The 25,125-nt window shown below is 43.4% G+C and overlaps 1 protein-coding gene across 1 annotated transcript in view; it reads left to right on the top strand.

Moving 5' to 3' along the window:
• Nucleotides 1-25,125, top strand: part of LOC122767612 (receptor-type tyrosine-protein phosphatase N2-like) — a 109,071-nt gene that overhangs the window by 20,290 nt on the left and 63,656 nt on the right. Inside the window, exons 10-11 of the mRNA XM_044022995.1 lie at nt 644-727; nt 9,260-9,339. Coding sequence (XP_043878930.1) covers nt 644-727; nt 9,260-9,339 — 164 coding nt within the window. The remainder of the gene's footprint in view (nt 1-643; nt 728-9,259; nt 9,340-25,125) is intronic.

Below are 25,125 nucleotides of genomic sequence, written 5' to 3'. Positions count from 1 at the left end.
GAACTTCATAAGAACATCAGAGTTGTCCTTGACGCGTGGCATTGACCACAACACGTGCAAAAGTAAAGAAAAGCCACTTCAAGACTTTGTGATCAGTGAGAAAAAGAAGATACAACCAGAGACGTGTCATTCACTGCTTTTATTTCCAGCATTACAAAACATGGATTTTAACCACTCTTTATGAAGTCTACGCGTGCTTAAGTCTTAAGAATATTTTTGTCACTCTGTCTCACTTTTTAAACCACTCACTCTCCCACACCAGTCCACAGAGAAAATCAGTGATTTTAACATCACACACACAGGAGTTGTGGATTCACTGCTGCCTCCATCACTGAGTTAAAATTTTGTAAATCCTTTGTTCAGATTAACCTCAGTTACACAAAGTGACCACACGAGGCGGCAGAGAACCAACAGCTCCTGTGTCACCGTGAGCTAAAATCACTGATTTTCTCTATGGACTTTGGTGCAGAAGAGGGAACAGTTGGCAGACTTGAGTTTAAATAGCATTTGAGGTCTTTAAGGCTTCAAAATGAAGTAAAAAGAGTTTTTAGATAAAGGTTGGTAGATGTAACTTGTGGTTCACTTTTTTTTAATAACTCTTCTTGTTTTGTGCCATTTCCTTTCTTTCCCTCCATGACTTTAGGCTCCAGACAGACGAAGGCCTCCACCTGATGGAGGTCCTGGCTCACAGGGCCGGAATCCAGATGTCCGACTTTGCCAAGCTCTCGTATGTAAACCTGTTTTTTTATAATTCTAATTTTTTATCTGCTTTCAAGCAAAACGTTATTTTGTGTGTGTTACTTTAAATGACACAGGAAGATTTTAGAATCCACATGTACATTCATGTGTTATTGAATGTGAGCAGCAATGATTCTTTCTCTCTCCATCACTCCACCCATCCTCGCCGTCCTCGTGGCACTGCCCCGGCTGCTGTATTGAGTGTCTGGGTGGCCCGGACTGTTTTAATGCACCTCGTGGTCTTTGTTCTCTCGTTCTGGGAGTGACAGCGCGGAGCTATACACACCGGAGAGAGTGATAGATGCACAGAGAGCGGGAGGAAAGCCGGGGTTTCTCTTTTGTTGCGAGCGCAGTGAAAGCCCAGCAGGGGGAGCCGCCCTGACAATTTGTCAGAGGCGCCACACTTATTTTCCAAGGCTGCCAAAGACAGAAGGCTTTACATTGACCTGGAGCCTGTTGAAAAGAAATAACTTCACTTAGTCACACTTTACTGATTAAAGCCTCAGTGTGTCATTTTTGGACAGTCGTTGTGATTGTGTTTGGACTTTGAACACAAACATTGAAACATTGGAAAAAAAATAAAACAGGCTCTGTCAGGAGGAGCATTTGTGTGCATACAGCAGCAGAGCAGTGTCACCGGGTGACACGAGATGTACAAACTCATTCCGCAGTAGTTGAATTCTTGTATTGATAAGTTACTGCTGCAAAAAAAAGGCAAAAAAAACTCATTTGCACATTTTGTGTTGCCACTAGGTGACACTCTCTCAAAATCCAAAGGAAAGTAATTCTCGAATAATTAAGGTTGAACTGCACAATTTGATGTTGTTGTTTGTGGTGAAAATCTCAAAACTGAAGGACAAGTTTTAAGAAGTCGTGGGGAGGGAAGACAAAATTGAACTGACCGAACTTCACCAAATCGTTTCGCAGGTTACGATTCACGTTCACTTACCAAGTTTTAGGGTTGTGCTATGAGAGATGGACAAAATACAAAATGGTGGACTTCCTGTTGGGTGTGGCCAGAGACTCATGCACCTCTTCAGCTGTGTGCTATTCCTGCCAATGTAATTTGGTTGCACTCTTTCTTAGACCCAGGACTTTTTCGCAGATCCCGATGGGCTCACAAAGTTTGGTGAGTGTTCGTACAAAGCCCTCAGACGCAATAGGACCTTCACGCCAGTTGGTGCTTGGGCCCAAAAAATATATAATAACCAAATTCTGAGACAAACTGGCTCCAAAAATTTTGACATTTTGACCAACTAGACCCAGAAGAACTTTCTGGATCTGTACAAAACTTTACCTGCTTATTATATCTCTTTACCATCTTACAGAAACCTGATCTGTCAGGATGTTGCTAAGATCTGAACTTGTTCATTGGGTCTGAACCATGTTACATTTTAGTTGCCACCAAATCCATAATCTGGATCAGATCCGGATGAAACTCTGGCTGATGGTAGAGTGTCTGCTCCCGCACCCACAAACCAAATTTCGCAACTGAAAAGACCTACAATCAGTCAGACCACAATCTGGACGACGTATGTAGAGCCACGAAAAACTTGCTTGTTGTAGTTTCCTCGGAGTGATGGCTATCCAGTTATGGCGTCTTTGACGACTTTAGCCTGGGGAGCTCCATGGAGCAAGTTGCTTAAACTCTATACTGGGCAAAGAACTACTATGTATTTGTTAACTTCCCACGTTACCGCAAGATCTTAGAAACAAGTGGATTCCAGGCAGCGAATCAGCAGAAATCCAGCTACTGCAGAGAAATTATCGTCGTGAAATCGGAGGTCTGTGACTCTCGAAAATTCAGTCATACAGCTCAGTCTTCTCCTGTGTCTACGCTAATATCTGAAAAACTAAAGATAAGTTGATGTGTGTTGGAGCAGGGAAACATCTAAAACCTGGATGACAGGTTTCCCCCCCGAGGACCAGGATTGGGAAACAATTTTGTGATTTTGTGACCATCCTGTTGTCGCAGTCAGGATTTGGCATGCGTACTTCTCATTACCGTAACTCCTAGACCGGTTGTGATATCTAGAAAATTCAAAAACTATGGACTATTGATCTGACCCCGCCTTTCGCCGTTTGTCAGCTGAGATTGGCGTGCGACCTTCATGTGGAGGATAAAACGGTAGAAGATGGATGGATGGATACCACGGTAGCTCTCAGGACTTCTTGCGGAACAACTAACTTCCAATCACAGACAAGATTCACGTCATGTTGTGACGTGACATGTGACGTCAGCTTCTCAGTACGGTAATTCCTAAATGGTTGAATAACTGCGAGATATGGAAAGTGAAAGTTATCTTTTTTTGACAATTCTACATCCAGGCAGCCTGATTACCATGAAGGTCTTAGAGGGTTAACCACAGACAGACAAGGAACCATTTATGGTACCTTCATGGACCTTGATTTCCTACATGACACATGGTCCCCAGTGGACGGTGTTTGTGATTTTCCCTGAGACCCCGTAGTTGTGCCAAAAAACGGGCGTCCTTGATTCTTCCCAAAATCAAATGGGAACATTCTTGGGTGACGACCAACCCATTCATCAAAAAACGTAGACGGGAAGAGAAGGACAAACTTAGAGATGAGATGATCCCACGCTCATGAAAGAAACATAACCTCCTTGGCAGGTTTCCTCTCGGGAGGCCGGAGCGAGAGAGAGCGAGAGAGAGAGAGAGAGAGAGAGAGAGAGAGAGCAGTGAAAACTTCCACACTGGTGTGTGAATCATCACAGTGAGCCCACGCTCTGTGGCAGGTCACCAAACAAGCCTGACTCAGACATTTGGAACAGTCCCATACTGATTAGATAATAGCGATGGTGAGCGCTCTCCGTGGCGGCGGCGGCGGCCTGATGGCGGTGGAGAAGAAGCGGCGGCGTGGGTGGATTCTCACTGCAGCTGGCTGCTACATGATAATGGCTGTTGTATAACCGTCACTGAGTGTGTTTTTTTTATTATTTTTATACAGAAGGGTTGAGGTGATGTAATGTCTGAGTCTGAGCTGAAAGGTGATAACAGAGAGCTGCCACCAGGAGGAGAGAGTAAGCCCAAACTGGATGATTGATTGGATGGAGGCAAAAAAAGACAACTGTGATTCTGTTGTCAATATGAATTGAGTCATTTCAGCGTTTAAATTGGGGTCTGCAACTTCTTGTTTGGTCCATAAAATGTTGATCACTGTTTCCCAAACTGGGAAATGAGGATGTTCTCATGTTCTAATGATTTCTTTGTTATATGGAGCAAAGAAACTGGAAAATATTCACATTTATAAAGCTGAAAAATTACAGAAACTTGACTTGAAACACAAACGGATAAATTATGAAAGCCGTGGGCAGTTATTTTAATACTTTCGAGGAGAGGCATGAAACTCACCTTCACTCATCAGGAAATAATCACTAACATGTTGATTTTCTTTAGTAAAACTGACATTGAAGCTTCAAAATATCGAAAATTCTTTTAGAAATAGCAAGTACTAGTAAGTAAATAGCATTTTCCCCCTCAAAACGTTTCTTGATGAATCGATTAGGTGTTCGGTTCATAAAATGTTGAAAAATGTTGATTCTTTTTGACCACAAACCAAAATGAATCGGTGTTTATGATTTTTTGTTTTGTTTTTTGTTATATGTAGCAAATAAAACTTAATTTAAACTCTGGACAAATATGTCAACATTAACTGTCAGTTTTCTGCTATTTTTTATCTAAATTTTGCTAATTTAGTTTTAGACTTTTAATTCTTCCAAATTCCGTAATATTTTTTTGTTGCTTACTTGGATTTTTTCATAAACTCCATTAATACTGTTATTTTTTTAATAATTCATATTTTGAGGGTGGACACTGCAATTACAGAAAAGAGTCACTAGATGGCAGGTGCCCTATGACTTGTGTTTACAGCTAGTTTCCAATCGACTGGTTATTGTCACGTTCATATTGTTAATAAATGATTTTAGTTTGACAATAAGGCCTTCGTGTAGTACATGACAAACTATTGATGGACATGATATCACTCCTGACACCATGTAGGCAATCGAGAATTAAATGAGTTATCATCAAACCAAACCGTAGCGTGATGGAAACACAGCTACACATCCCCACATTAGATTTGGATCAGATTTTTTACTTTTCCTGATGCAACCCTCACATTCCTCCTCCCCGGTGGCTGGGGTCAGATGGATGTGAAACAAGTATAATGTGGAATATCGCAGAAGAAACCGAGCAAAGTAAAGGATTGATTTTTATAATTCAAGCACATAGCGTCACCAGGAGCCCCCCTGGGTATCATTAGTTTAGACCCGGTCTGATTAGTTTGTTATTGCACCTTAAATGTTGGGGAGTGCACCATCACCGCGGTACGTGTGGTGAATGTTAGTGTTTTCCTTCAAACGCTGACATCAGGGACCAAGAAACCCAATTAAACACCCGCAATAAGGATCATCGGTGAGGTGTCTGGGCCTCCATGGATCACACTGACGGATGGTGTGTGTTTTTTCCCTGGGTTGTGTTGACACCAAACTACAGATATACCAGAAATAAATAAAAAGGATATTAAAGTGATAGTTCATGTTTTTTTGGAGGCAGATCTTCAGTGAAAACATGGCTGCCAGCAGTTGACACGAGGAAAAACGGATTTTAGCCACTTAACAAGACTCAGCTTGTAAAATGTATGTCTCCGTAAGTCTACGATATCTGCCACTTTTCCTCACTGTAAGAAAGACGTATCATACAGGAAAATTGATATTGCTTTGTGAACTGTTAGCTTCCTCTGCACCAAAGCCCATAGAGAAAAACTGCAATTTTACATCACAGCATGCAGGAGTGTTGATCCACTGCTGCCATCGTTCAGATTCACCACAGTGACACAATCTGACCACAAGAGGCAGCAGTGGACCAGCAGCTCCCAGTGTTTATTTGAGCTAAAAATCACTGATTTACTGTATGAACTTTGTTGCAGGAGAGTGAGTGGTTTACAAACTTCAGCCAGAAAAGTGTTGTATAAACCTCTTTTTTCCCCTCCCAGATCTGCATAAATATCACACAGTCATCATTTTAAATATGTAATTCAAATGGAAATAAGAATAATCATGTAAAAATGACCGTTCCCCATGATATCGCAAATCATATCACAATTTCAATCAAAATAATCGCAGAATATGAATTTTTTTTCAAAGATTATTGAACAATTTTATACAGTTGTTTTTTTGTATTGTTTCATAAGCAGACTTTTGGCTATATTCTCAATCAATCTAACAGTTGTTTGGTTCATAAAATGTTGAAACATGATGAAGGAATTGATCAATCAGTCAGGAAATAATCAATGTTGAACATGTTGATCTGCTTTAATAACGCTGGCATTGAATCTTCAAAATATCTGAAATTCTCTTCTTTATTTTCCACCTAAAAACTTTCCTCAAAACAGTTCAAATAAATCAACACAACATTACAAATAACGCTGAAACGATTGTGGTGACTGAGAAACTGAGTGCGGCAGAATCTTTGTTTCTCCGTGTTTTTCATGAAACTCAGTCAGAGGCAGAAGCTGGGTGGTCAGTGGCGGAGCGGAGTCCCCTAATGTGATTAACCTTCTTATTTCCCTCTGTAATTCAGAGTAAAGGCCCAGCAGGAAGATTTATCACTAGGATCCCCCGCCACCAGGCACTGTGAGCCGATTCTGTCCTAACCGTGCATTCACAACGTTCTCACAGAAGCAGGAGAGAGCTCTCAGTTTTTAAATCTATTTAAACTGCTGTGTTTATTCTTTAATGTTTTAGTGTTTTCCTAATGTTCAAACATGAGGACATCAATGAATGTGAGGACGTTTTATAACGGTGAGGGCATTTTTAAAAAAGAGGACAGTGATGGTTAGACACAAAAAAGTAAAGAAAGAAAAAGAAAGCTGTGGACCCGTTCCTCTGTGTCTCAAAGAAGACAGAATGTCCCTCATGTCAGAACACTCTGTTCTCCTGTTGGTCAGCGTCCACGAGCATGTCGTAGGAGACTTGGCAGGGAAACAGAAAAACATTCTTGTGGAGATGTCCCAGACGCCAAATCTGTTTCTTCACTACACGTCCGTCCATCGTCCCCGACATTTACGGTCAAATCACCTGAAAATCGTCCTGAATCTTTCTCCTGTTTGACGCCTGTCCAGTGACTCGTCTGACGCTAACAGACCAGTGTCACTGGGAGCCACTGACCACTAGATTACAAGATTCAAGATTGTTGTTGTTGTTTATTTAAGCATGACAAAATTTCCTCCCGAGACTCTCAGCACACATTGAATGAAAAGAAAATAACAAATAGAAAAAATAGAAATTAACAAAACAGAAAACAAGAAAAGTTATTGCAGGTTAAGTGTGCACATTGCAAGTGAACAGTGCAGGGAAATGTATGTACAGGGGGAAAGAGGGGCAGTGGTATGATAAATATAAATATAAAGTGCAGCTTAGTGCAACGCCTGTGTCGTCCACTACGGGGGGAGGGGGTTATTGATTTCACAGCTCTGGGGAAGAAGCTGTCCCTGAGTCTTTTGGTGGAGGATCTGATGATCCTGTACCGTTTTCCTGATGGAAGTGGTGCAAAAAGAGTGTTGCCCGGGTGGGTGGGGTCTGTTGCTATCCGTCTGGCCCTCCTCTGGAGTCATGCGGTGTAAACAGAATCCAGATCAGGTAGACGGCGGCCCACAATCCCCTGTGCAGTTCTCACCACCCGGGCTAAGTCCTTCCTGTTATGTGACGTGCAGCTGCCGTACCACACTGTCACACTGAGGCACATGATGCTCTCTATCGTGGCTCTGTAAAAGATTGTGAGCAGCTGAGGAGAGAGTCCAGTCCGCTTCAGCTTCCTGAGGAAGAAGAGCGTTTGTTGGGCCTTCTTCACCAGGTGCAAAGTGTTCACACTCCATGAGAGGTCAGAGGAAATGTGGATGCCCAGGAACTTGATGTTGTCTACGTGCTCCACTACCTCTCCTTGTATGCAGAGTGGAGCGTGTTGAGTCTTCCTGGACCTCCTGTAGTCTACTATGACCTCCTTTGTTTTGGTGGTGTTCAGGATGAGGTTGTTCCTGAAGCACCATTGTGTGATGTGCTGGACCTCTTCTCTGTAGTGGGTCTCATCATTGTTGGATATGAGACCCACCACAGTGGTGTCGTCCGCGAACTTTACAACCATGTTTGTGGGATGGATGGCAGAGCATTCCTGTGTGAAGAGAGTGAAGAAGGCTGGGCTGAGCACACAACCCTGTGGCGTTCCGGTGTTGAGGATCAGTGGTGCAGAAGTGGACCCCCGTATCCTAACCACTTGGGGCCTGTTGGTGAGGAAGTCGCTGATCCAGGAGCAGAGCGATGGTGCCAAACCCAGATTGTGAAGTTTCCACGTCCGGGAGAACAGTGTTAAACGCTGAACTAAAGTCCACAAACAGCATCCTGACGTAGGTGTTTGGATGCTGCAGGTGAGTCAGGGTCGTGTGAAGTGCTAATGAGACAGCATCCTCCGTAGAGCGGTTCTCCCTGTAGGCGAACTGCAGGCTGTCCAGGCCCGCAGGGATGGCGTCTTTGATGTACTTCAGGAGGTTCCGCTCGAAGCACTTCATTATGACTGGGGTCAGGGCGACAGGACGGAAGTCAATGAGACAGGTGACAGTGGATTTTTTGGGCACAGGCACAATGATGGAGGACTTCAGGCAGACAGGAGAGCTGCAGCGACATGTTGAAAATGTCCAGAAAAACTGCTGCTAGCTGATCCGCACATGACTTCAGTGTCCGACCTGACACCTTATCTTGGCCTGCCGTCTTGTTGGTGTTGAACCTCCTCAGGGTGGACGTCACCTGGTGCAGCTGCAGGGTGAGAGGCTGGTGCTGCACCTCTGGCTGAGGAAGATGCTCGGAGAGTCAAAGCGTGCGAAGAAGCTGTTTAAAATGTCAGGCAGAGTGGGGTCGTGGCTGGCCTGCTGCTCACTACGCTTGTAGTCAGTGATGCCTTTCCACATGTTGCGGGTGTTGTTGTTGCAGAAGTGTTCCCCGATGCGTTGCCTGTACCGATGTTTTGCCAGCTGGATGCCCTTCTTCAGGTCTTTTCAGGCCCTGCTATAAGCCAGTTTGTCTCCTGCTCTGTAGGCTGCATCCCGGGCTTTTAGCAGGGACCGCACTGTGCCGTCCACCCATGGCTTCTGGTTGGGAAAAACCGTGATGGTTTTTGTGGGTAGAACAGCATCGGTGCAGAAGTGAATGTAGGACAGCACAGATGACGTGTAATCCTCTAGGTCTGCATCCCTTTTGAACACCTCCCAGTTTGTTTGTTCAAAGCAGTCCTGTAAGGCTGCAGAGGCCTCCTCAGTCCAAACCTGGATGGTCCTGGTGGTGGGTTTGGTCCTGCAGATCAGAGGTCTGTAGGCAGGAATCAGCTGAAATATGGTCTGACATGTTTAAGTGAGGTGCTGCTGCAGCCTTGTATGCCCCTTTGATGTTACAGCACAGAGAAATAGCTGTCCAGAGTCACCGAGATATGACTGTGTGTGTGTTTGTTTCCAGGGTGGTGGGCCCGGCTGTGACCTTCAAAGTGAGCCCGAACACTCACAATGTCAGCACCGCAGATGTGGCCAACGTGGCAGGTAGGTTCTAAGTGATGTTTGTCTTTTTTACGCTGACAGAGAATGAGACGACTCATTATGAGTGGCTGCTGTCGCACCTGAGCCCTGACACCAGCAATCCTCAAAACATGCGACTCCTCAAAGAAATGTGAAAAGACTTTTTCTTTCTTTATAGAACTAGACATCATAAGTTTGTGTCACAGACGTTCTCAAACCTTTTAATACCAAGAACCACCTGAGAAAATATCATAATTGTTATTTCATTTATTCGTATTTTTGGTTTGTGATTGGGCTCACAATCGATCGTCGGCTTTCAGCAGCGCTGTCTCTAACTCCACCAGACTCCTCTGTTAAATATCAACATTTTACACATTTCCTTTGCTAAATGTTGGAGATTAACGTAAATGTTTTCAGGATTTTTAGTCTTTTTAACTTTGATCCGCAGTTGTTGGCTTTGATTCTTTTGTTGGACATCCAGTGACAACACTCTGACCAATCAGTGGCCGACAGTCTGATGACTTCACATTTTTACGGTGGCCCTGGATGGTCAAAACATTTAAGAAAACACAGCATTAAAAAAACATTACAAAAAACACAAAATTTACAAAATGATAAAACCTTAAGAAAACGCTGAATCATGAAGAAAGCAACAAATTTACCAAAAAGCTAAAACATTACAAAAAAACGCAAAAATGTTAAGAAAACACAAAAAAATGACTTAAGTGTCATTTTTCTAAATAAGGCATTGAGGGCGGAGTTAGTCCTCAGAAGGATCAGGTTACCACTTGAACAAAATATTTCTCAACCACCAAAAGATAGAGGTAACAATTATGAGTACACACACACACACACACACACACACACACTCTACATGGTGATTATGTAACTCCTGTGTTCAAGTGTCATTGATGGCGTTCTCGTTTCTCGTTGGCCGTGTGAGCGAGGTCACAGGCGGGCCTCAACTGTTATTAATGCAAACATTTGACAGAGCCCGCTCTAAAATGAAATATGGCGTCCGTTCTGCTTAAGTGCAACCGCGTCGGCGTCGCCCTCCATCTTTTTAAAGCTCCGTTTGTCATATTCAACTCCAATATCAATCCATCCAGGTGCACACACACACACACACACACTGGCTGCAGTTCAGAAACATTAAGTTTTACACAAACGCTGTAACAACGTCATTTTATCATCATTTGTAGACACTCGGCAGTGGACGTCCACGTCTCCTGTCAAAAAAACACCCTGTGTGTTTGTGCAGCGTGAGTGAGGGGGAGGGGCCTCTAGCAACTGTGTAAAAAAGAAATAATTCAGTTTTGTGTAATTTAAATTGCATGAACGGAGCAGCGAGACGTCAGATAAAGTACAGTCTACAAAAACGCTAAAACATTTTTAAAAATCGAAAACATTACAAAAAATTCAAGACATTACAAGAAATCCAAAACACCACAAAAACATTACAAAAAATGCCAAAACATTAAGAAAAAGCTAAAACATTACAAAATCACTACAACATTACAAAACGCTATAACACAACAAAAACATTAAGAAAAATGCTATAACATTACAAAACGCTATAACACAACAAAAACATTAAGAAAAATGCTATAACATTACAAAAACTCTAAAACATAACAAAAATGCTACAATAACATTCTTTGTAGCAGACAAGGTCCACCGTAGTTCGAAGACTAAATTTCAATCACTTTAACATTTTAAAATTATTAGAATTCGTGACACAGTTAACTTTAACTTATTCTTTTTTATTATTATTGTTATTTGCATTGTGATTGTGGCCTCGCAGTAGTCCAGTTTAAATCTCATCCTTCTCACATGGGATCAACCGTGACCTTTGTGGCCTTAAAGGTCACATTCGTGCAGCCTTGCGCTGCCTTCTAAGGAGCCGCGTTGCCACTTCTGTCACGCGCGTCCACTCATTGTGCGTGACTCCGTCTCCATTGTCAAGTGTGGAGGGGGTTGGAGGTTGGATGTCAAGATGGTGGGCAGCGAGGTGGTGACCCCACATTGTCCAGCTAAGGGTGGGCGGTGGCAGCCGGCGGCTACTTCCAGCGGTGCATCGCGGCCGTGAGAACGGGAGAGCGGTGAATAGGCTGCGAGGTCGGGGTCAGGACATCACACAGGTCAATTAGCTCTTGGAGCAGGAGGAGAGCAGCTGACATGGAGCTTTCACCTCTGCTGCTGCCGTCTGTTCTTCTCACATTTCCTCTCTTTTTCGTTTTTCTTTCCGCGTACGTGCAGAGAAGAGACACTCATGTCTCATGTCTCAGAGGACAGTGTTTGGACGTCAGCGAGACAAAAGCCGGTTCTTCAGCAAGCTTGAGGCAGTTTTTTTTGGATTTGTGTGTTGACATGTAAAGGATTATCCATATTTCATTCTTAGTTCACATATCAGTCAAAGTAAATAAAATAACCATCATTTTTCGATGTTTGAGTGAATATTGTGTAGCATGTGACTACTTTTACAACAACTCAGAAATCTATTCCCAATGATTCATTTTCTCTATCAATTTAAAAGAGTTTTACACAAACAGTGATGAAACAAATTTGAGCCATTAATGTTGAATTTAAAGACACTGACAATCTCACTGTTTGGACACACTTCTGGACAGAAGTTTGTAAACCCCTCACTCTCCCACACCAAAGTCCATGGAGAAAATCAGTGATTTTAGCTCGCGGAGACACATGAGCTGTTGAACCTCTGCTGCTGAAGTAAATGTTTTCTTGATCTCCCTTCTGGTAGCGGTTTTTCTTAATAATATAAGGATTTTTTAAAAGTGTTTTTGTTCTCCACCAAAGACAAAGTGAACGTGGCCAAGCGCTGACAGGACTGACCTTCACTTCAACTAAACACTTGTCAAATTGCCAAATGGAATTACCAAACTCTTTAGCGTTTCAGCTACCTCGCTTTGCCCCGTTACTAATGCGGAGGCTCTCGGACCACAGAGAATGGCTTGAGAAGTGATGACAATAGAAGTTAGCCACCAGGGGAAGACTCAGAGAAACCAGATTTGGGAGTTTGAGGGTGTTCCTGTCTGAAGGAGCACAAATGTGGAATGTCTTTTCTATCCACATTCTGTGGAAGTCCAGGAAGCGCAATGAATAGTGTCAAACATGAACCATCCATCCATCCATCAATCCAGAGAGGCCCAATCCAATCCAATCTATCCAATCCAACTTTATTTGTTAAGCATTTTAAACAAACCACAATGGACCAAAGTGCTGTACAGAATAAATAAAAGGTATCATAAGTAAAAGGTTCAAAATTAGATAAAACAGTCAGTCATCATCTAACGGCTTTATCCTCAACCAGAGGGTCGCGGGGGGTGCTGTGCCAATCTCAGCTACATCAGGTGATAGGCGGGGTACACCCTGAACAGTTCGCCAGTCCATCGCAGGGCCACACAGATAGAGACAAACAACCATTCACTCTCACGGTCCAAAAACATCCCCACATTGCATGTTTTTGGGCTGTGGGAGGAAGCCGGAGAACCCGGAGAGAACCCACACACACACACAGGGAGAACATGCAAACTCCATGCAGAAAGGCCCTTGTTCCAACCGGGGCTTGAACCCGGGTCTTCTCGCTGCAAGGCGAGAGTGCTAACTACTACACCACCATGTGGCCCTAGATAAAACAGCTTAAAATAAATTAAAATCATAAAAACACAATAAGAAATAGCAGCCATACAATAAAAAACAATAAATTCTATTCAAATTAAAATAAGTAAAATAAATAAAAATCAACGTCTCATGAAGTGTCAAAGGCCAAAGAGAAAAGGTGGGTTTTAAGAAGGGATTTAAAAACAGACAAGGACGAGGCCTGTCTTATGTGCAGAGGCAGATCATTCCAAAGTTTTGGAGCTGCGACAGCGAAAGCACGATCCCCTCTGAGCTTCCGCTTGGTTTTAGGCACATTCAGGAGCAGCTGATCAGCTGACCTGAGAGAGCGAGCGGGTGAGTATGGATGTAGAAGCTCGGAGAGGTAGGGTGAGGCAAGACCATTCAAGGATTTAAAAACAAATAAAATCATTTAAAAATCGATCCTGAAGTTTATGGGCAGCCAGTGGAGTGAGGCTAAAATGGGGGAAATGTGCTCAAATTTACGTGTGCCAGTTAAGATGTGCGGCAGCGTTTTGTACCATCTGAAGACAGGCAATGGAGGACGCACTAACTCCCACATAAAGTGAATTACAATAATCCAGCCGAGTGGTGACAAAGGCGTGAATTACCATTTCGAAAGAATTGGCTTTATTTTGGCCAGCTGGCTCAATTGAAGAAACTAGATTTAACAACAGACCTGATCTGGTTGTCAAGCTTCAGATGAGAGTCAATTTTAACCCCCAGGTTTGTGATAGTGGGTTTTAAAAGCGGTGCCAAGCAGCCCAGATCTACTTGGGCGGTCCCAGTGGTGCCACCAAACACCATCACTTCGGGTTTTTTGTCATTAAAATTTAAAAAGTTCATAGCCATCCAAGCCTTTATGTCATCAAGACACTCAAGTAACATTTTAAAAGTCTATGCATTGTTCTAGCAATGGAACGAGATGCCATACTTTCTAAGAATGGAGCCAAGTGAGGGCAGATATAGAGAGAATAGAAGGGGGCCCAGAACTGAGCCTTGTGGGACCCCGCAGGTGAGAGGAGCCGAGGAGGATGTCGAGTCACCGAGGCTGACACAGAAATATCAGCCAAGTATGACCTGATCCACTCCAAAGCTGTGGCCCTGATGCCCACCTGCTCCTCCAGGCGTGAGATCAGGATCTCGTGGTCCACTGTATCAAATGTAGCAGTTAAGTCTAAAAGCACAAGAACTACACAGTCACCGGAGTCAGTAGCTAAAAAGATATCATTTTTTTAATGATATCTTTTTAGCTACTGACTCAGCACTTTTAAGTTTTTACTCTTAAAAGTGCTGATTCGGTACTGTGCAGTGATTTAAAACCAGACTGGAAAACCTCAAGGATGTTATTTTCTTCTAAAAATGCCATTACTGGACCATGGACTAACTTCTCATGGATTTTTGAGATAAAATGCAGTTTGGTGATGGGCCTGAAATTTGCAGGAACTGCAGGGTCTAGACCAGGTTTTTTGATAAGTGGTTGCACAACTGCATGTTTAAATGCATGTTTTAATTTTTGGGGACCACACTATTTAAAACCAGAATAATAGATGGCCCTATAGTGTGGAAAACCTCTTTAAATAGTCGAGGAGGGACAGCATCATTTGGAGAACCTGAGGGCTTCAGCTGACCAACAACCTCCTGTAAAAAAGACAATGTCATGGGTTCAAACTGGTTAAAAACAGCAGTACAGGGAACAGAGACAGAGGGGTCATATACAGGAGGTGAGATAAGAGCCCTAACAGAAGAGACTTTGTCAATAAAAAAGTGCATAAAGTTCTCACAAACAGTGGTGGAGGCCTCCATACAGGCAGTCTGTGGGGCATTAAGAACCAAGTTAATGGTGTCAAACAAAACACGAGGCTTGTGACTGTTTGACAGGATAATGTCAGAGAAATGGTTTCTTTTAGAATCTTTCACAGTTGTCTCATAGTGATGCCAGCAGTCCCTTAATCAGACAATGGAATAATCTGGATGAGGAAATCAGCAAAACTGAGTGTATTTAAAACAAAGTATGTAGATATGACCATTAATCAATACAGAATGACCCAGGAGGAAAGTATGACAATGTCAGGGACAGAAATCTGTAGACACTGTGTGGAAACAGCAGTGGAAGCTAATGTAACCAAACAAAAAAAAAAAAACAAGAAGCGAATGTACCCAAACAACAGCTGACACTGATACTAATGTCAGCACATGAGAAGTATTTAGCTGCCCCTGTGAAATCGAGTCACTACGGAGAGTCAATTGATCCAAGATGGAACTGCTAAGCTGGTCACTGAATGCGATGCGATGGCTGGCTACATTCGGGACGGATGGGATAAGTGGAAAGTCGTGTGCCTTGCCGCATTGGATGTGGAGGATGTCGAGGATATGTACATATTCACATTCATGATGATTGGAATGCTCTCCCTGGGATGTGGTATGTTCCTGCAATACCGGGAACTGAGAAAGATCGGCAAAGAGTTGATCACTGAGTTGATAAATGTGAAGGTGGAAAGCGTAATAACAAAGAGAGCCATGGTTGGGCTGCACACCGACATCTCCACAACCCTCAATTACGGAAAAAGAATGGAGAAGCAAAGCGAGGAGAATCCTACAGATGAGAAGGACGACTAAAGAAAAAAAAAAAAAGCATTGACCTCTACTGATTGGATTATTTTGTGACTTTGGGAAGTGGAATATGCCATGCAACAAGTCGAGACTGTCACTCGTGACGGAAGATCATGGACACATGTACATGATGTCTAGTCTGAGTGCTACCTGATGCTGAAACATGTTTTTCTTTGTCAAATGTCATAAGAAAAAAATAATTATGTAATGTAAGATGATAATGGGGGCGGGACTAGATAAGCTGTCGCTTCTCCCTCTTTCCCTTTCGGTTATGTGTATTGTGTGAACTACACTGATGTGTGATCTAAATGTAATGACCGAAATAAACATATCAATAAATAAATAAAAGTTTGGAACGACACATGGAGTTTGTCCTTTTTCTACTTGCGTTCTGCTCTACTGCACTTGCGTCTAACAGCATGAGTCCTTTCGTTCAGCCAGGGCTCAGACTTAGTTTTAGGCTGCCTGGTTTTTAGTGGAGCCACAGCGTCCAAAACGGTTTGGCAGGTAGAGTGAAACTATGAGCTCAGCTCCTCTTTATCGCACACAGACCCAGGAGGAACACACTCCTGATTAAAAGCAGCTGAGAACTGAGCAGCAGTGGAAGGGTTAAAAATACGACAGCTCTGAGGAGCAGCGCCACCAGATTTAACTGTGTTACAGGCAAGAGCAACCTAGAATAACACAGGCATGTGATCAGAAAACACTGCATCACAAATCTCAAGGTTAAATACAGGCAGACTTCCCAGCCTGGCCACTTCGTCCACTTCTTCTGGGGGAATCCCGAGGTGTTCCCAGGCCAGCCGAGAGACATATGGCACATTTCCACCGGCTCTAAGCAGGTACTAAAAAATAGTACCTGGTACCAGGTTCTAGGCTAGTGGAAACACTACTTAAACCGTGCCATGGCAAGGCAAGGCAAGGCGAGGCGAGTAGAGCCGGTGGAAATGCGCCAATAGTCTCTCCAGCGAGTCCTGGGTCTTCCCCAGAGCCTTCTCCCAGTGAATCGTGCCTGGAACACCTCACCAGGGAGGCATTTATTTTGTTCTTGGCTAGAGGTCTTTAAACCGCTTTTTGACCTGTTTGCTTTGGGCAACTCTACCAGGGCCATAAAGCCCCAGGCAACTGAGGATCCTCCTGGGATCACTGGGACACGCAAAACCCCTCCACCACGATGAGGTGGCTCCTTTAAAGGAATGTATGAGTGGACACCTGTGTGATTGACAGCTGGTTTCATCCAATTGGAGCCTGGTTTCAGGTGAAACTTACATTTTCAAAACCTCTTCATGATGCTTGTCATATTGTGAATCTCAGAGAGAAAAAACCCTGTGAGATTTAGTATTTATAAAGTGTCTTCTGGTTGACTGGCTGCTTTCCACTGAAAGTGGTTGGCAACTTTGTTTATATGTTTTTTTACGGTGGAAATGTTGGTCCATGAGCTGCTGCAAGAAGTTTATTTGTCTTGTATCATAGGGTGAGGGACCTCCGCTGCTCTGTAGCAACGTAGATGATGCAAAATGTAATGTGGCCGTGTGGGAGAGGCCCGTTAACGCCACAGCGAGTGTCAGGAGCAGCGAGCCAAATCGCAAAGAAGCTGCCAGCTGCAGGAGTGGGAGAAGACGGGCCAGTTTGGTGCCAGCAGGTCGGTGCCAGAGCCGGGGAAATCAGGCCGGCTCGTTGGCTGAGTGTCTGGCAGGACGACTGCGTGGTCGGGGCTCAGGGATCACGTTGCAAAGCCCAGCACACACACACCTGCGTCTCCTCTCCTCCTCCTCGCTCGCTCTCTCTCTCTCTTGACGGCAGGACTCACAGATGCTCGTGAAGCTCCAGAGGACGGTGCTCAACTCACCGCTCACTGTGAAGTCGGACCAAAATAACCACAGGTGACTCTGGATCATCAGGTGTGCAGAGATTTTTGAAGCTCAGATGAGGCATCGCCTCCAGCCCTGCCGTGACGACAGCTGAAGAGATAAAAACCTCCTCCTCCTCCTCCTCACATCACCCTTTCATTCTTTCACTGTTGGTTCTTTTCATTTGCAGCTGGTGAGAGAGAAAAAAACCCACATCCTTGAATCGATTAGCCTCCAGCTTTACCGCAGTGAAAGCCGATTAGCAGGTGAACTGAAATGAAAGTTAACTGGAAAAGATTTACCTGCTGCTGCTGAAGGAGCGGCCTCGGCTGCGTCTGAGCTCTTTCCAATGCAATCAATCCAGCAATCAACGGGGGGAAAAATGAAGGAGTTCCACTCACTGACGGCAGTGACACAAAATCAGTTGCTAATGACAGCGAGCGGAAGAAAACGGTGGATACATGAGTGAATGGGTGTGAAAGAAATGACAGTTAGGGGGTACAAGTGTGTGCCGCATGGACTCTGACGCTTTTTGGATCCGAAATGCAAGAGATATCGATAGAAATGCGACAGAATCATCACTCAAAGAGCTGCTCTACCACTGATCACTGTTAGGTCGGTCAGTATGTTGATTGGTTGATAGTTTGGTTGGTTGGTTGGTAGCTAGTTAGGTAAGTCCGTGTGTAGGATGGTAGATAGATATATGTATGTCGGTTAGAAGGTTGTTAGGTTGGTAGATAGGTAGGTAGGTAGGATGGTTATATGGCAGGTAGGTTAGTGGGTTGGTAGGTAGTTAGTTTGGTGAGTTAGTATAGAGGATGGTATATATAGGTAGGTTGGAAGGTTTGTTGGTAGCCCCAAAACTAGAAGACCAAGAAGGTTCTTTAAACAGTTTGGCTCCACCCCCCTCCCCCCCAAACACAAGGGCCCCACAGTTGGCACCACCTTTCACAACGTTTGGCAAATAATTGCAAACAGAAATGTAGCTGTAGACGCTCATCCAGTTCCAGGAACACACACTTACACACACACACATTTTAATTGAAATGGAACAGGCCCATAATAACCCTGTCTTTTACATTCAAAATGACAGGACAGTGTCAAGGTGGCTGTCGGCTTCATATTTTATGTATAATCTAATTTAAATCTGACTGTGTTATACGATAATTTATGTCTGTAATCCCAGCGCAAGAACAGACCTGGACCTCCCCAAAACCTGTTAGTCCTTAGGCTGAATAATTTAACATACTTTTCTTTTTTAAAAACTGCAGCGGGTGAGAGTGAAATGATCTGGTGTATATAACTACACATATATGTGTATATATATATATATATATATATATATATATATACACATATATGTGTATATATATATATATATATATATACATATATACACATACATATTTATATGTGTAGCTATTAGGTATATACAGTATGTACATATGAGCGCGCGTCTCATGACTGGTTCTGATGAAGATGATCACATCTTCATCTTTGTGTCTTTAAGTTTTTCACAGCGTTCATTCAACACCTGTTTGTTTGTTTACATTAGCACGCTAACACTCATCTGTCCACAGAGTGTTTTAGAGTCTGCGAGTAATATGTAAAATAGTGACCATTATGGGTCAAATTTAGTACTGCACTTAGACTTTCACAGAAACAAGCTGAATTCTTGACACATGTTTAAGTGACGTGGAGCGGTAGGTTGGTTACTAGTGATAGTTTGGTTGGTTGTCTGGTAGGTGGGTTGGTTGGTAGGTATCTAGTTAGATGAGTAGGTATGTAGGATGGTAAATATGTATGTAGGTTAGTGGGCTATTTGGTAGATAGGTCAGTAGGTTGGTTACTTGGCAGGTAGGTTAGTGGGCTGTTTGGTTGGTCAGCAGGTTGGTAGGTTAGTTACTTGGCAGGTAGGTTAGTGGGCTGTTGGGTTGGTTGGTTTTTAGGTAAATAGGTTAAAAGGTTGGTTGGGAGATAGTTAGCTGAATTTGTATGTAGGATGGTACATAGGTTGGTTAGTAGGTTATTAGGTCAGTTGGTTGGTTGTTAGTTTGGTAGGTTGGTCAGCAGGTTGGTAGATAGGTCGGTAGGTTGGTTACTTGTAGGTAGGTTAGTGGGCTGTTAGGTAGCTACTGTAATTTGGTAGGATTTTAATTTCTTCCAAACAGGCCCTTTGAAGTCTGAGTCATTTTCTCTGCACTTTGGCTGCAGTTCAGACTCAGAACTGTCGAGTCCTCGTGTAGCAATGATTATACCTCTCTCTTTGTCTCTCTCTCTCTCTCTCTCTCTCCGTCTCTCTGTCTCTCTCCCTCTCTCTCTCTCTGTCTCTCCTCTCCCTCTCTCTCTCTGGACCTCGGCCGGTGTCTGATGAGATGTAGAGGCAGACAGCTGGATTGATTGGGTCCCTCTTGAGTGCACAGGCCTTGATTACAACTGCACTCAAGTGCCCCCTCCTCCTCTCCTCCCTCCCTCCTCCTCTCTCCTCCTCTCCTCCTCCTCTTCTCCTCCTCTCCTCCTCCTCCTCCTCCTCATCTCTGTCTTATTCTCTTGCTGCAGGATGAATAACTGCTTGTGATGGAAAAGTAGAACATGGCGATGATGGAGCTGCTGCTTTGAAGTGAGAGAGAATCAGATCAATATTTTAAGAGCGGAGAGTTTATGCTGATTTCTGAGCTCACGTTGTCTGTCCCACAAACTGAAAATATCTCTGCTTTATATGATGTTGTTGTCGTGGTGGTGGTGAGAGAATTAGAGTTAAACAGATTATTCTGTGGTGGGTGGGAGAACATTGGGTCGGTATTTTTGGTGGCAATTTAATCCTCGTCTTTGAAGGTGTCAAAATGCAGAGGCTCAAACTCATGATTGTTTCCATCAGAGAGAAACCAGCGAATATTCACATTTAAGAAGCTGAAAACTTGTTTTAGTGATTAAAAAAAACTCAAATCAGTTAGATGATTATGAAAATAGTTGGCGATTGATTTAGTCCTCAAGTAATTGTTGCAGCACTGAAGTCAAATGTAAAATTGAGTGTCACGAGTAGAGTAAAACAAACATGTAGCATATTTACAAGACTTCTTTATTGTGGAAATGCCAGACCAGTATTTATTTAAAGCCTTTAGCAAACACATTTAACTTCTTCTTCTTTTCCTTTCGGCTGCTCCCTTCAGGGGTCGCCACAGTGAATCAACCACCTCCATCTAACCCTGTTCTCTGCATCCCCCTCTCTCACACCGACTAACTTCATGTCCTCTTTCACTACATCAATAAACCTTATCTTTGGTCTTCCATCTCAGCTTGAAAACATGAGAACACTGTGAAGTCTATGTCCTTTTGAAGTTACACTCATATTTGTCACTTAATCTCACTGTTAGACACACTTTTTCAACAGGAAACAGACGTTTGTAAACCACTCACTCTCCCACACCAAAGCCCATAGAAAAAGTCAGTGATTTAAGCTGGTCCTCTGCTGCCTCATGTGGTCATTTTGTGTCACTGAAGTCAATCTGAAGAAGGATGTCAAACACTGAAGTGACGAAATAAGACATCTGAATTTAGTGATGGAGGCAGCAGTGGATGAACAACTCCTGTGTGTGTGATGTTAAAATCATTGATTTTATACATGAGGTTTGGTGTGGGAGAGTCCACACTTCACAAAGTGACAAACATTCAGGTTCCTGTTGGAAGATTTGGTCCAAAACGGCAAACATAATCTTATGAATGACCTTTACCACAACACTTTTAAAGGGTCATTTCACATTTTACTCCGCTGGTCATAAAGTGTAATAAAGGACTCGTAATCCTGAAACTTTACTCTCACCAAAAAAGAGGAACAGCAGCTGTAAATGGGATTAAAGTTTGTGTACATATTTTAATCTCTAGATGTCCCAGATCATTTCAGGACACATGATGTTTTTCTTTGCTGCAGCAGAGTGAACAAGATAAGTGTTGATGTTGAAACAGTCGCTCAAATATGGAGTTATTTTATTGTATTGAGTGGGAAGAGAATTTCAGCGTGTCCGTGTCTGTGTCTCATGTCGAGGAGACGTGAGAGACAAAAGGCAGACGAGAGCTTCAAAGCCGTGGGTGACATTTAGTGTTCGCTGCCTTCAAAGAGCAGGTCCGCGTTTGTAGTTTCCTCCTTTTTTGTGCATAATTAATAAGAACGTACGTGCGGATTTTTGTCGTTCCTTTCGTTTTCTTCTTACCTCTCTGTCAGAGCTGGATTAGAACGGCAGATTAAAGGAATCTGACACTCACATGAAGTTTTCTGTTGAAAGTTGAAAGATATTTGTGAAATCACTTTTTTGCTGTGTGAAATCTGGCTTTGTGACTGGAAACTGGTTTGAAGAATATGATGATAAAGCAGAACTTTGCAAGTCTGGACGCTGTTTCGCTCGCAGGGTGCCCCCTTGTGTCGTAAAAACTCACCACTGACGCTCCCCCCATCCAGGAACTTCCTCTCTGAATATTCATGTCTTTATCTCACTGTGAGATAGATTTTCCAACAGGGAACTGAAGTTTGGAAACCACTCACTCTCCCACACCAAAGCCCAGGAGAAAATCAGTGATTTTAACATCACACACACACAGGAGTTGTTGATTCACTGCTGCCTCCATCACTGAGTTCTAATGTCTTATTTAGTAAAATTCAGCATTTGAAATTCTTTGTTCAGATTGCCCTCAGTGACACAAAGTGACCACACAAGGCAGCAGAGGACCAACAGCTCCTGTGTCCCTGTGAGTTTAAATCACTGATTTTGTCTCTGAGCTTTGGTGTGGGAGTTTTTTTAAAAACTGATACAGATTTGAAACACAGCGGCACTGATTTACGTCTTCTCCAAATGACGTTTCTGACACACAGCTTTTTTGTTTGGTGATGTGATGTTAAAATGTTGCTTTCCAAACACTTGGTGTAATTGTGCTTGTCAGGTGATAGGGGTAATAAGACTGAGGGAAAGTGTTGCATTAGCGCCTTGAAGTGTAAATAGCTTTTCTTCTATTGCCTATTAGAGCCGTGCTAACCTGGCAGGGCGGAGGGCGATGGAAAAGCATATTAGCTGTGTCAAAACAGTCAGGAAGAATCAGCAGAGTATAATTAGGAATCTTTCTTTTTTTCTGCTTTAATCTGCTGCATTATTTGTGTCTGCTGCTGTAATATCCGCTCCCTCTTCTTATGTTCTGCTTTAGAAAGAGATTTCATCTCATCCACCTTTAGCCAGGTTTCTTTTTTTGCCTTTGATATTATTTATTTGCGCTGGTGTTGAACACAAACACACACACACACACACAGGCTGGCATGGACCCAAGTCCAGCAGAGTGACTCTGCCAAGACAAGATATGTTCATCAGTTAACTGCCGCTGCTGCTGCCATCACCATCCACACACACACACACGCACTGTAATCCTTAGGAGATTGGTGGGGATTGTAGCATATTTTAATAGTGTTAACAGAGTCTCCTGACACGGATGATAGTTCTGAGCTGAGTTTTTCAATTGTGCAGCAAAAACAACAAAAACAAAGCAGAAGTAGTTTTGTGTGATTATTCCATGATACAGCTTCTAGAACTATTGGAATTCCAGGAAATGTGTTTCACATTTTTGACGAATTCAACGGCGGTGAAAACGGACAGGAATTGGCACACAAATCAAACTCTGGCGGACATTTTTATACAGTAAAGGAAATATGTGAAAGTGGTGAATGGTTGTTTGTCTCTGTGTGTGACCCCGCCCATCGCCCTATGTCAGCTGCACAGCTGTTTGCTGCGGTCATGTTAGCCATGGTCATGTTAGCCACGTTCATGTTAGCTGCGTTCATGTTAGCCAAGGTCATGTTAGCCATGGTCGTGTTAGCCGCATTCATGTTAACAGCGTTCATGTTAGCCGCAGTCATGTTAACCACGTCATGTTAGCAGCAGTCATGTTCATCATGAGCGCGACGTTCGACAAAAGAATCAAAGCCAACAATCTGGGACTGCAGATCAAAGTTAAAAAGACTTAAAAATCCCACTGAAAGCTCCAAAATCTACTTTGAATTCCAAAATCCAGAAAGACTTAGCTCCGCCTCCTGAGGAAGTTGTGATTCTGTTCAGTATTCAGCCGCACAAACAAAGCAGCACCTCTTAAAGCAGACTTCAAAAACCAAGCCGCTTATCTTTTTAATTAGGCCGCAGGTTGAGAGCCGAGCTGATGTTAATGTAATGTGGAACAGTATTGATCGTGTGTGTGTTAGTGTGAGTGTGTGTGTGAGTGCGTGTGTGTGTGTGTGTGTTTCAGGTATGACTCATGTTGTGGGGACCTACATCTGTTTACACAGATCAGTCTCAATAGAGGGACAAAAAGTATGGGATAAAGATTTGTGTCAGTATTATAAACACAGTCGCCACACCAAACCTCATAGAGAAAATGAGTGATTTTAACATCACGGCACACAGGAGTCGTTGATCCACTGCTGCCTCCATCACTAAGTTCACAGGTGTCATTTTGTGGTTTTGGAATTTGCGCTCAGATTTACTGCAGTGGCACAAGGTGACCACACGAGGCAGCAAGAGACCAGCAGCTCCTGTGTCCCCGCCAGCTAAAATCACTGATTTTCTCTATGGGCTTTGGTGTGGGAGAGTGATGGTTTACAAACTCCAGTTTCCTGTTAGAAAAGTCTGTCTCACAGTGAGATAAAAGGTTTTTTTCATGTTTACTTGGACAGAGACATTCTGGGTTTGTGTTTTTAAAGCCACTCAGGCTTCTGTAGGAAAACGACAAACCAGACTTCTTTGAAGCTTGGTCAAGACTTTATCTTGTTTTCCTTGCGTGTTCCTCACTGGTAGCCGTGTTCAGGCTCTGGGCAGCAGGGGGCGCACACAGCACAGAGTGTGTGTTTGTGTGTGTCAGCACAGTTTAACGGTTATTAATGCTGATAATGTGAGCAGAGAAAGTGTTCTTTATCACTTCAGCACATTTTCTCCTGGTTTGTAATTAGGAGCCGGGGGACAAGGTGACATGTTTGCCAAGGATAACGTCTCTGTCTCTTATCTGGAATTTTTACCCATCAGGCCACTGTGCCTTCAGGCTGCTTTGGTAGGGAGATGTGTGTGTGTGCGCGTCCTCTGTGCGACACTTTGTCTGATTTGGTGTCGCGGCGAGCAGCGTCTGTGGGCGAGAGTGTGCGACGTTCACAGAAGTGTTGTCAGGTCCATGTGCGGCTGATGTTTCCTTCAAGGACCAACTTTTATTTTCACAGGAAACTTTTAGTTCTGAGTGAAATTATGACCAAACTCCAGGAGAACGATCACAAACCTGCAAACTGTCTTTGTGTTAATGTGATCCCACGTTACTCACTCACTCACACACTTACTCACTTATACACTCACTCACTCACTCACTTATACACTCACTCACTGACACACTCACTCACTTATACACTCACTCACACACTTACTCACTCACACACTTATACACTCACTCACTCACACACTCACTCACTGACACACTCACTCACTTACACACTCACTCACTCACTTACACACACACACACTTACTCACTTATATACTCAGGCACTCACTGACACTCACTCACTTACACACTCTCACTACACACTCACTCACTCACTTACACACTCACTCACTGACACACTCTCACTTACACACTCACTACACTCACTACTCACTCACACACACTCACTCACTCACTCACTGACTCACACACTCACTC

Source organism: Solea senegalensis, linkage group LG1 (assembly GCF_019176455.1).
Source record: "Solea senegalensis isolate Sse05_10M linkage group LG1, IFAPA_SoseM_1, whole genome shotgun sequence".
NCBI lineage: Eukaryota > Metazoa > Chordata > Actinopteri > Pleuronectiformes > Soleidae > Solea > Solea senegalensis.
Note: the sequence above shows the minus strand (reverse complement) of the source record. Positions and strands in the feature narration are given on the sequence as shown.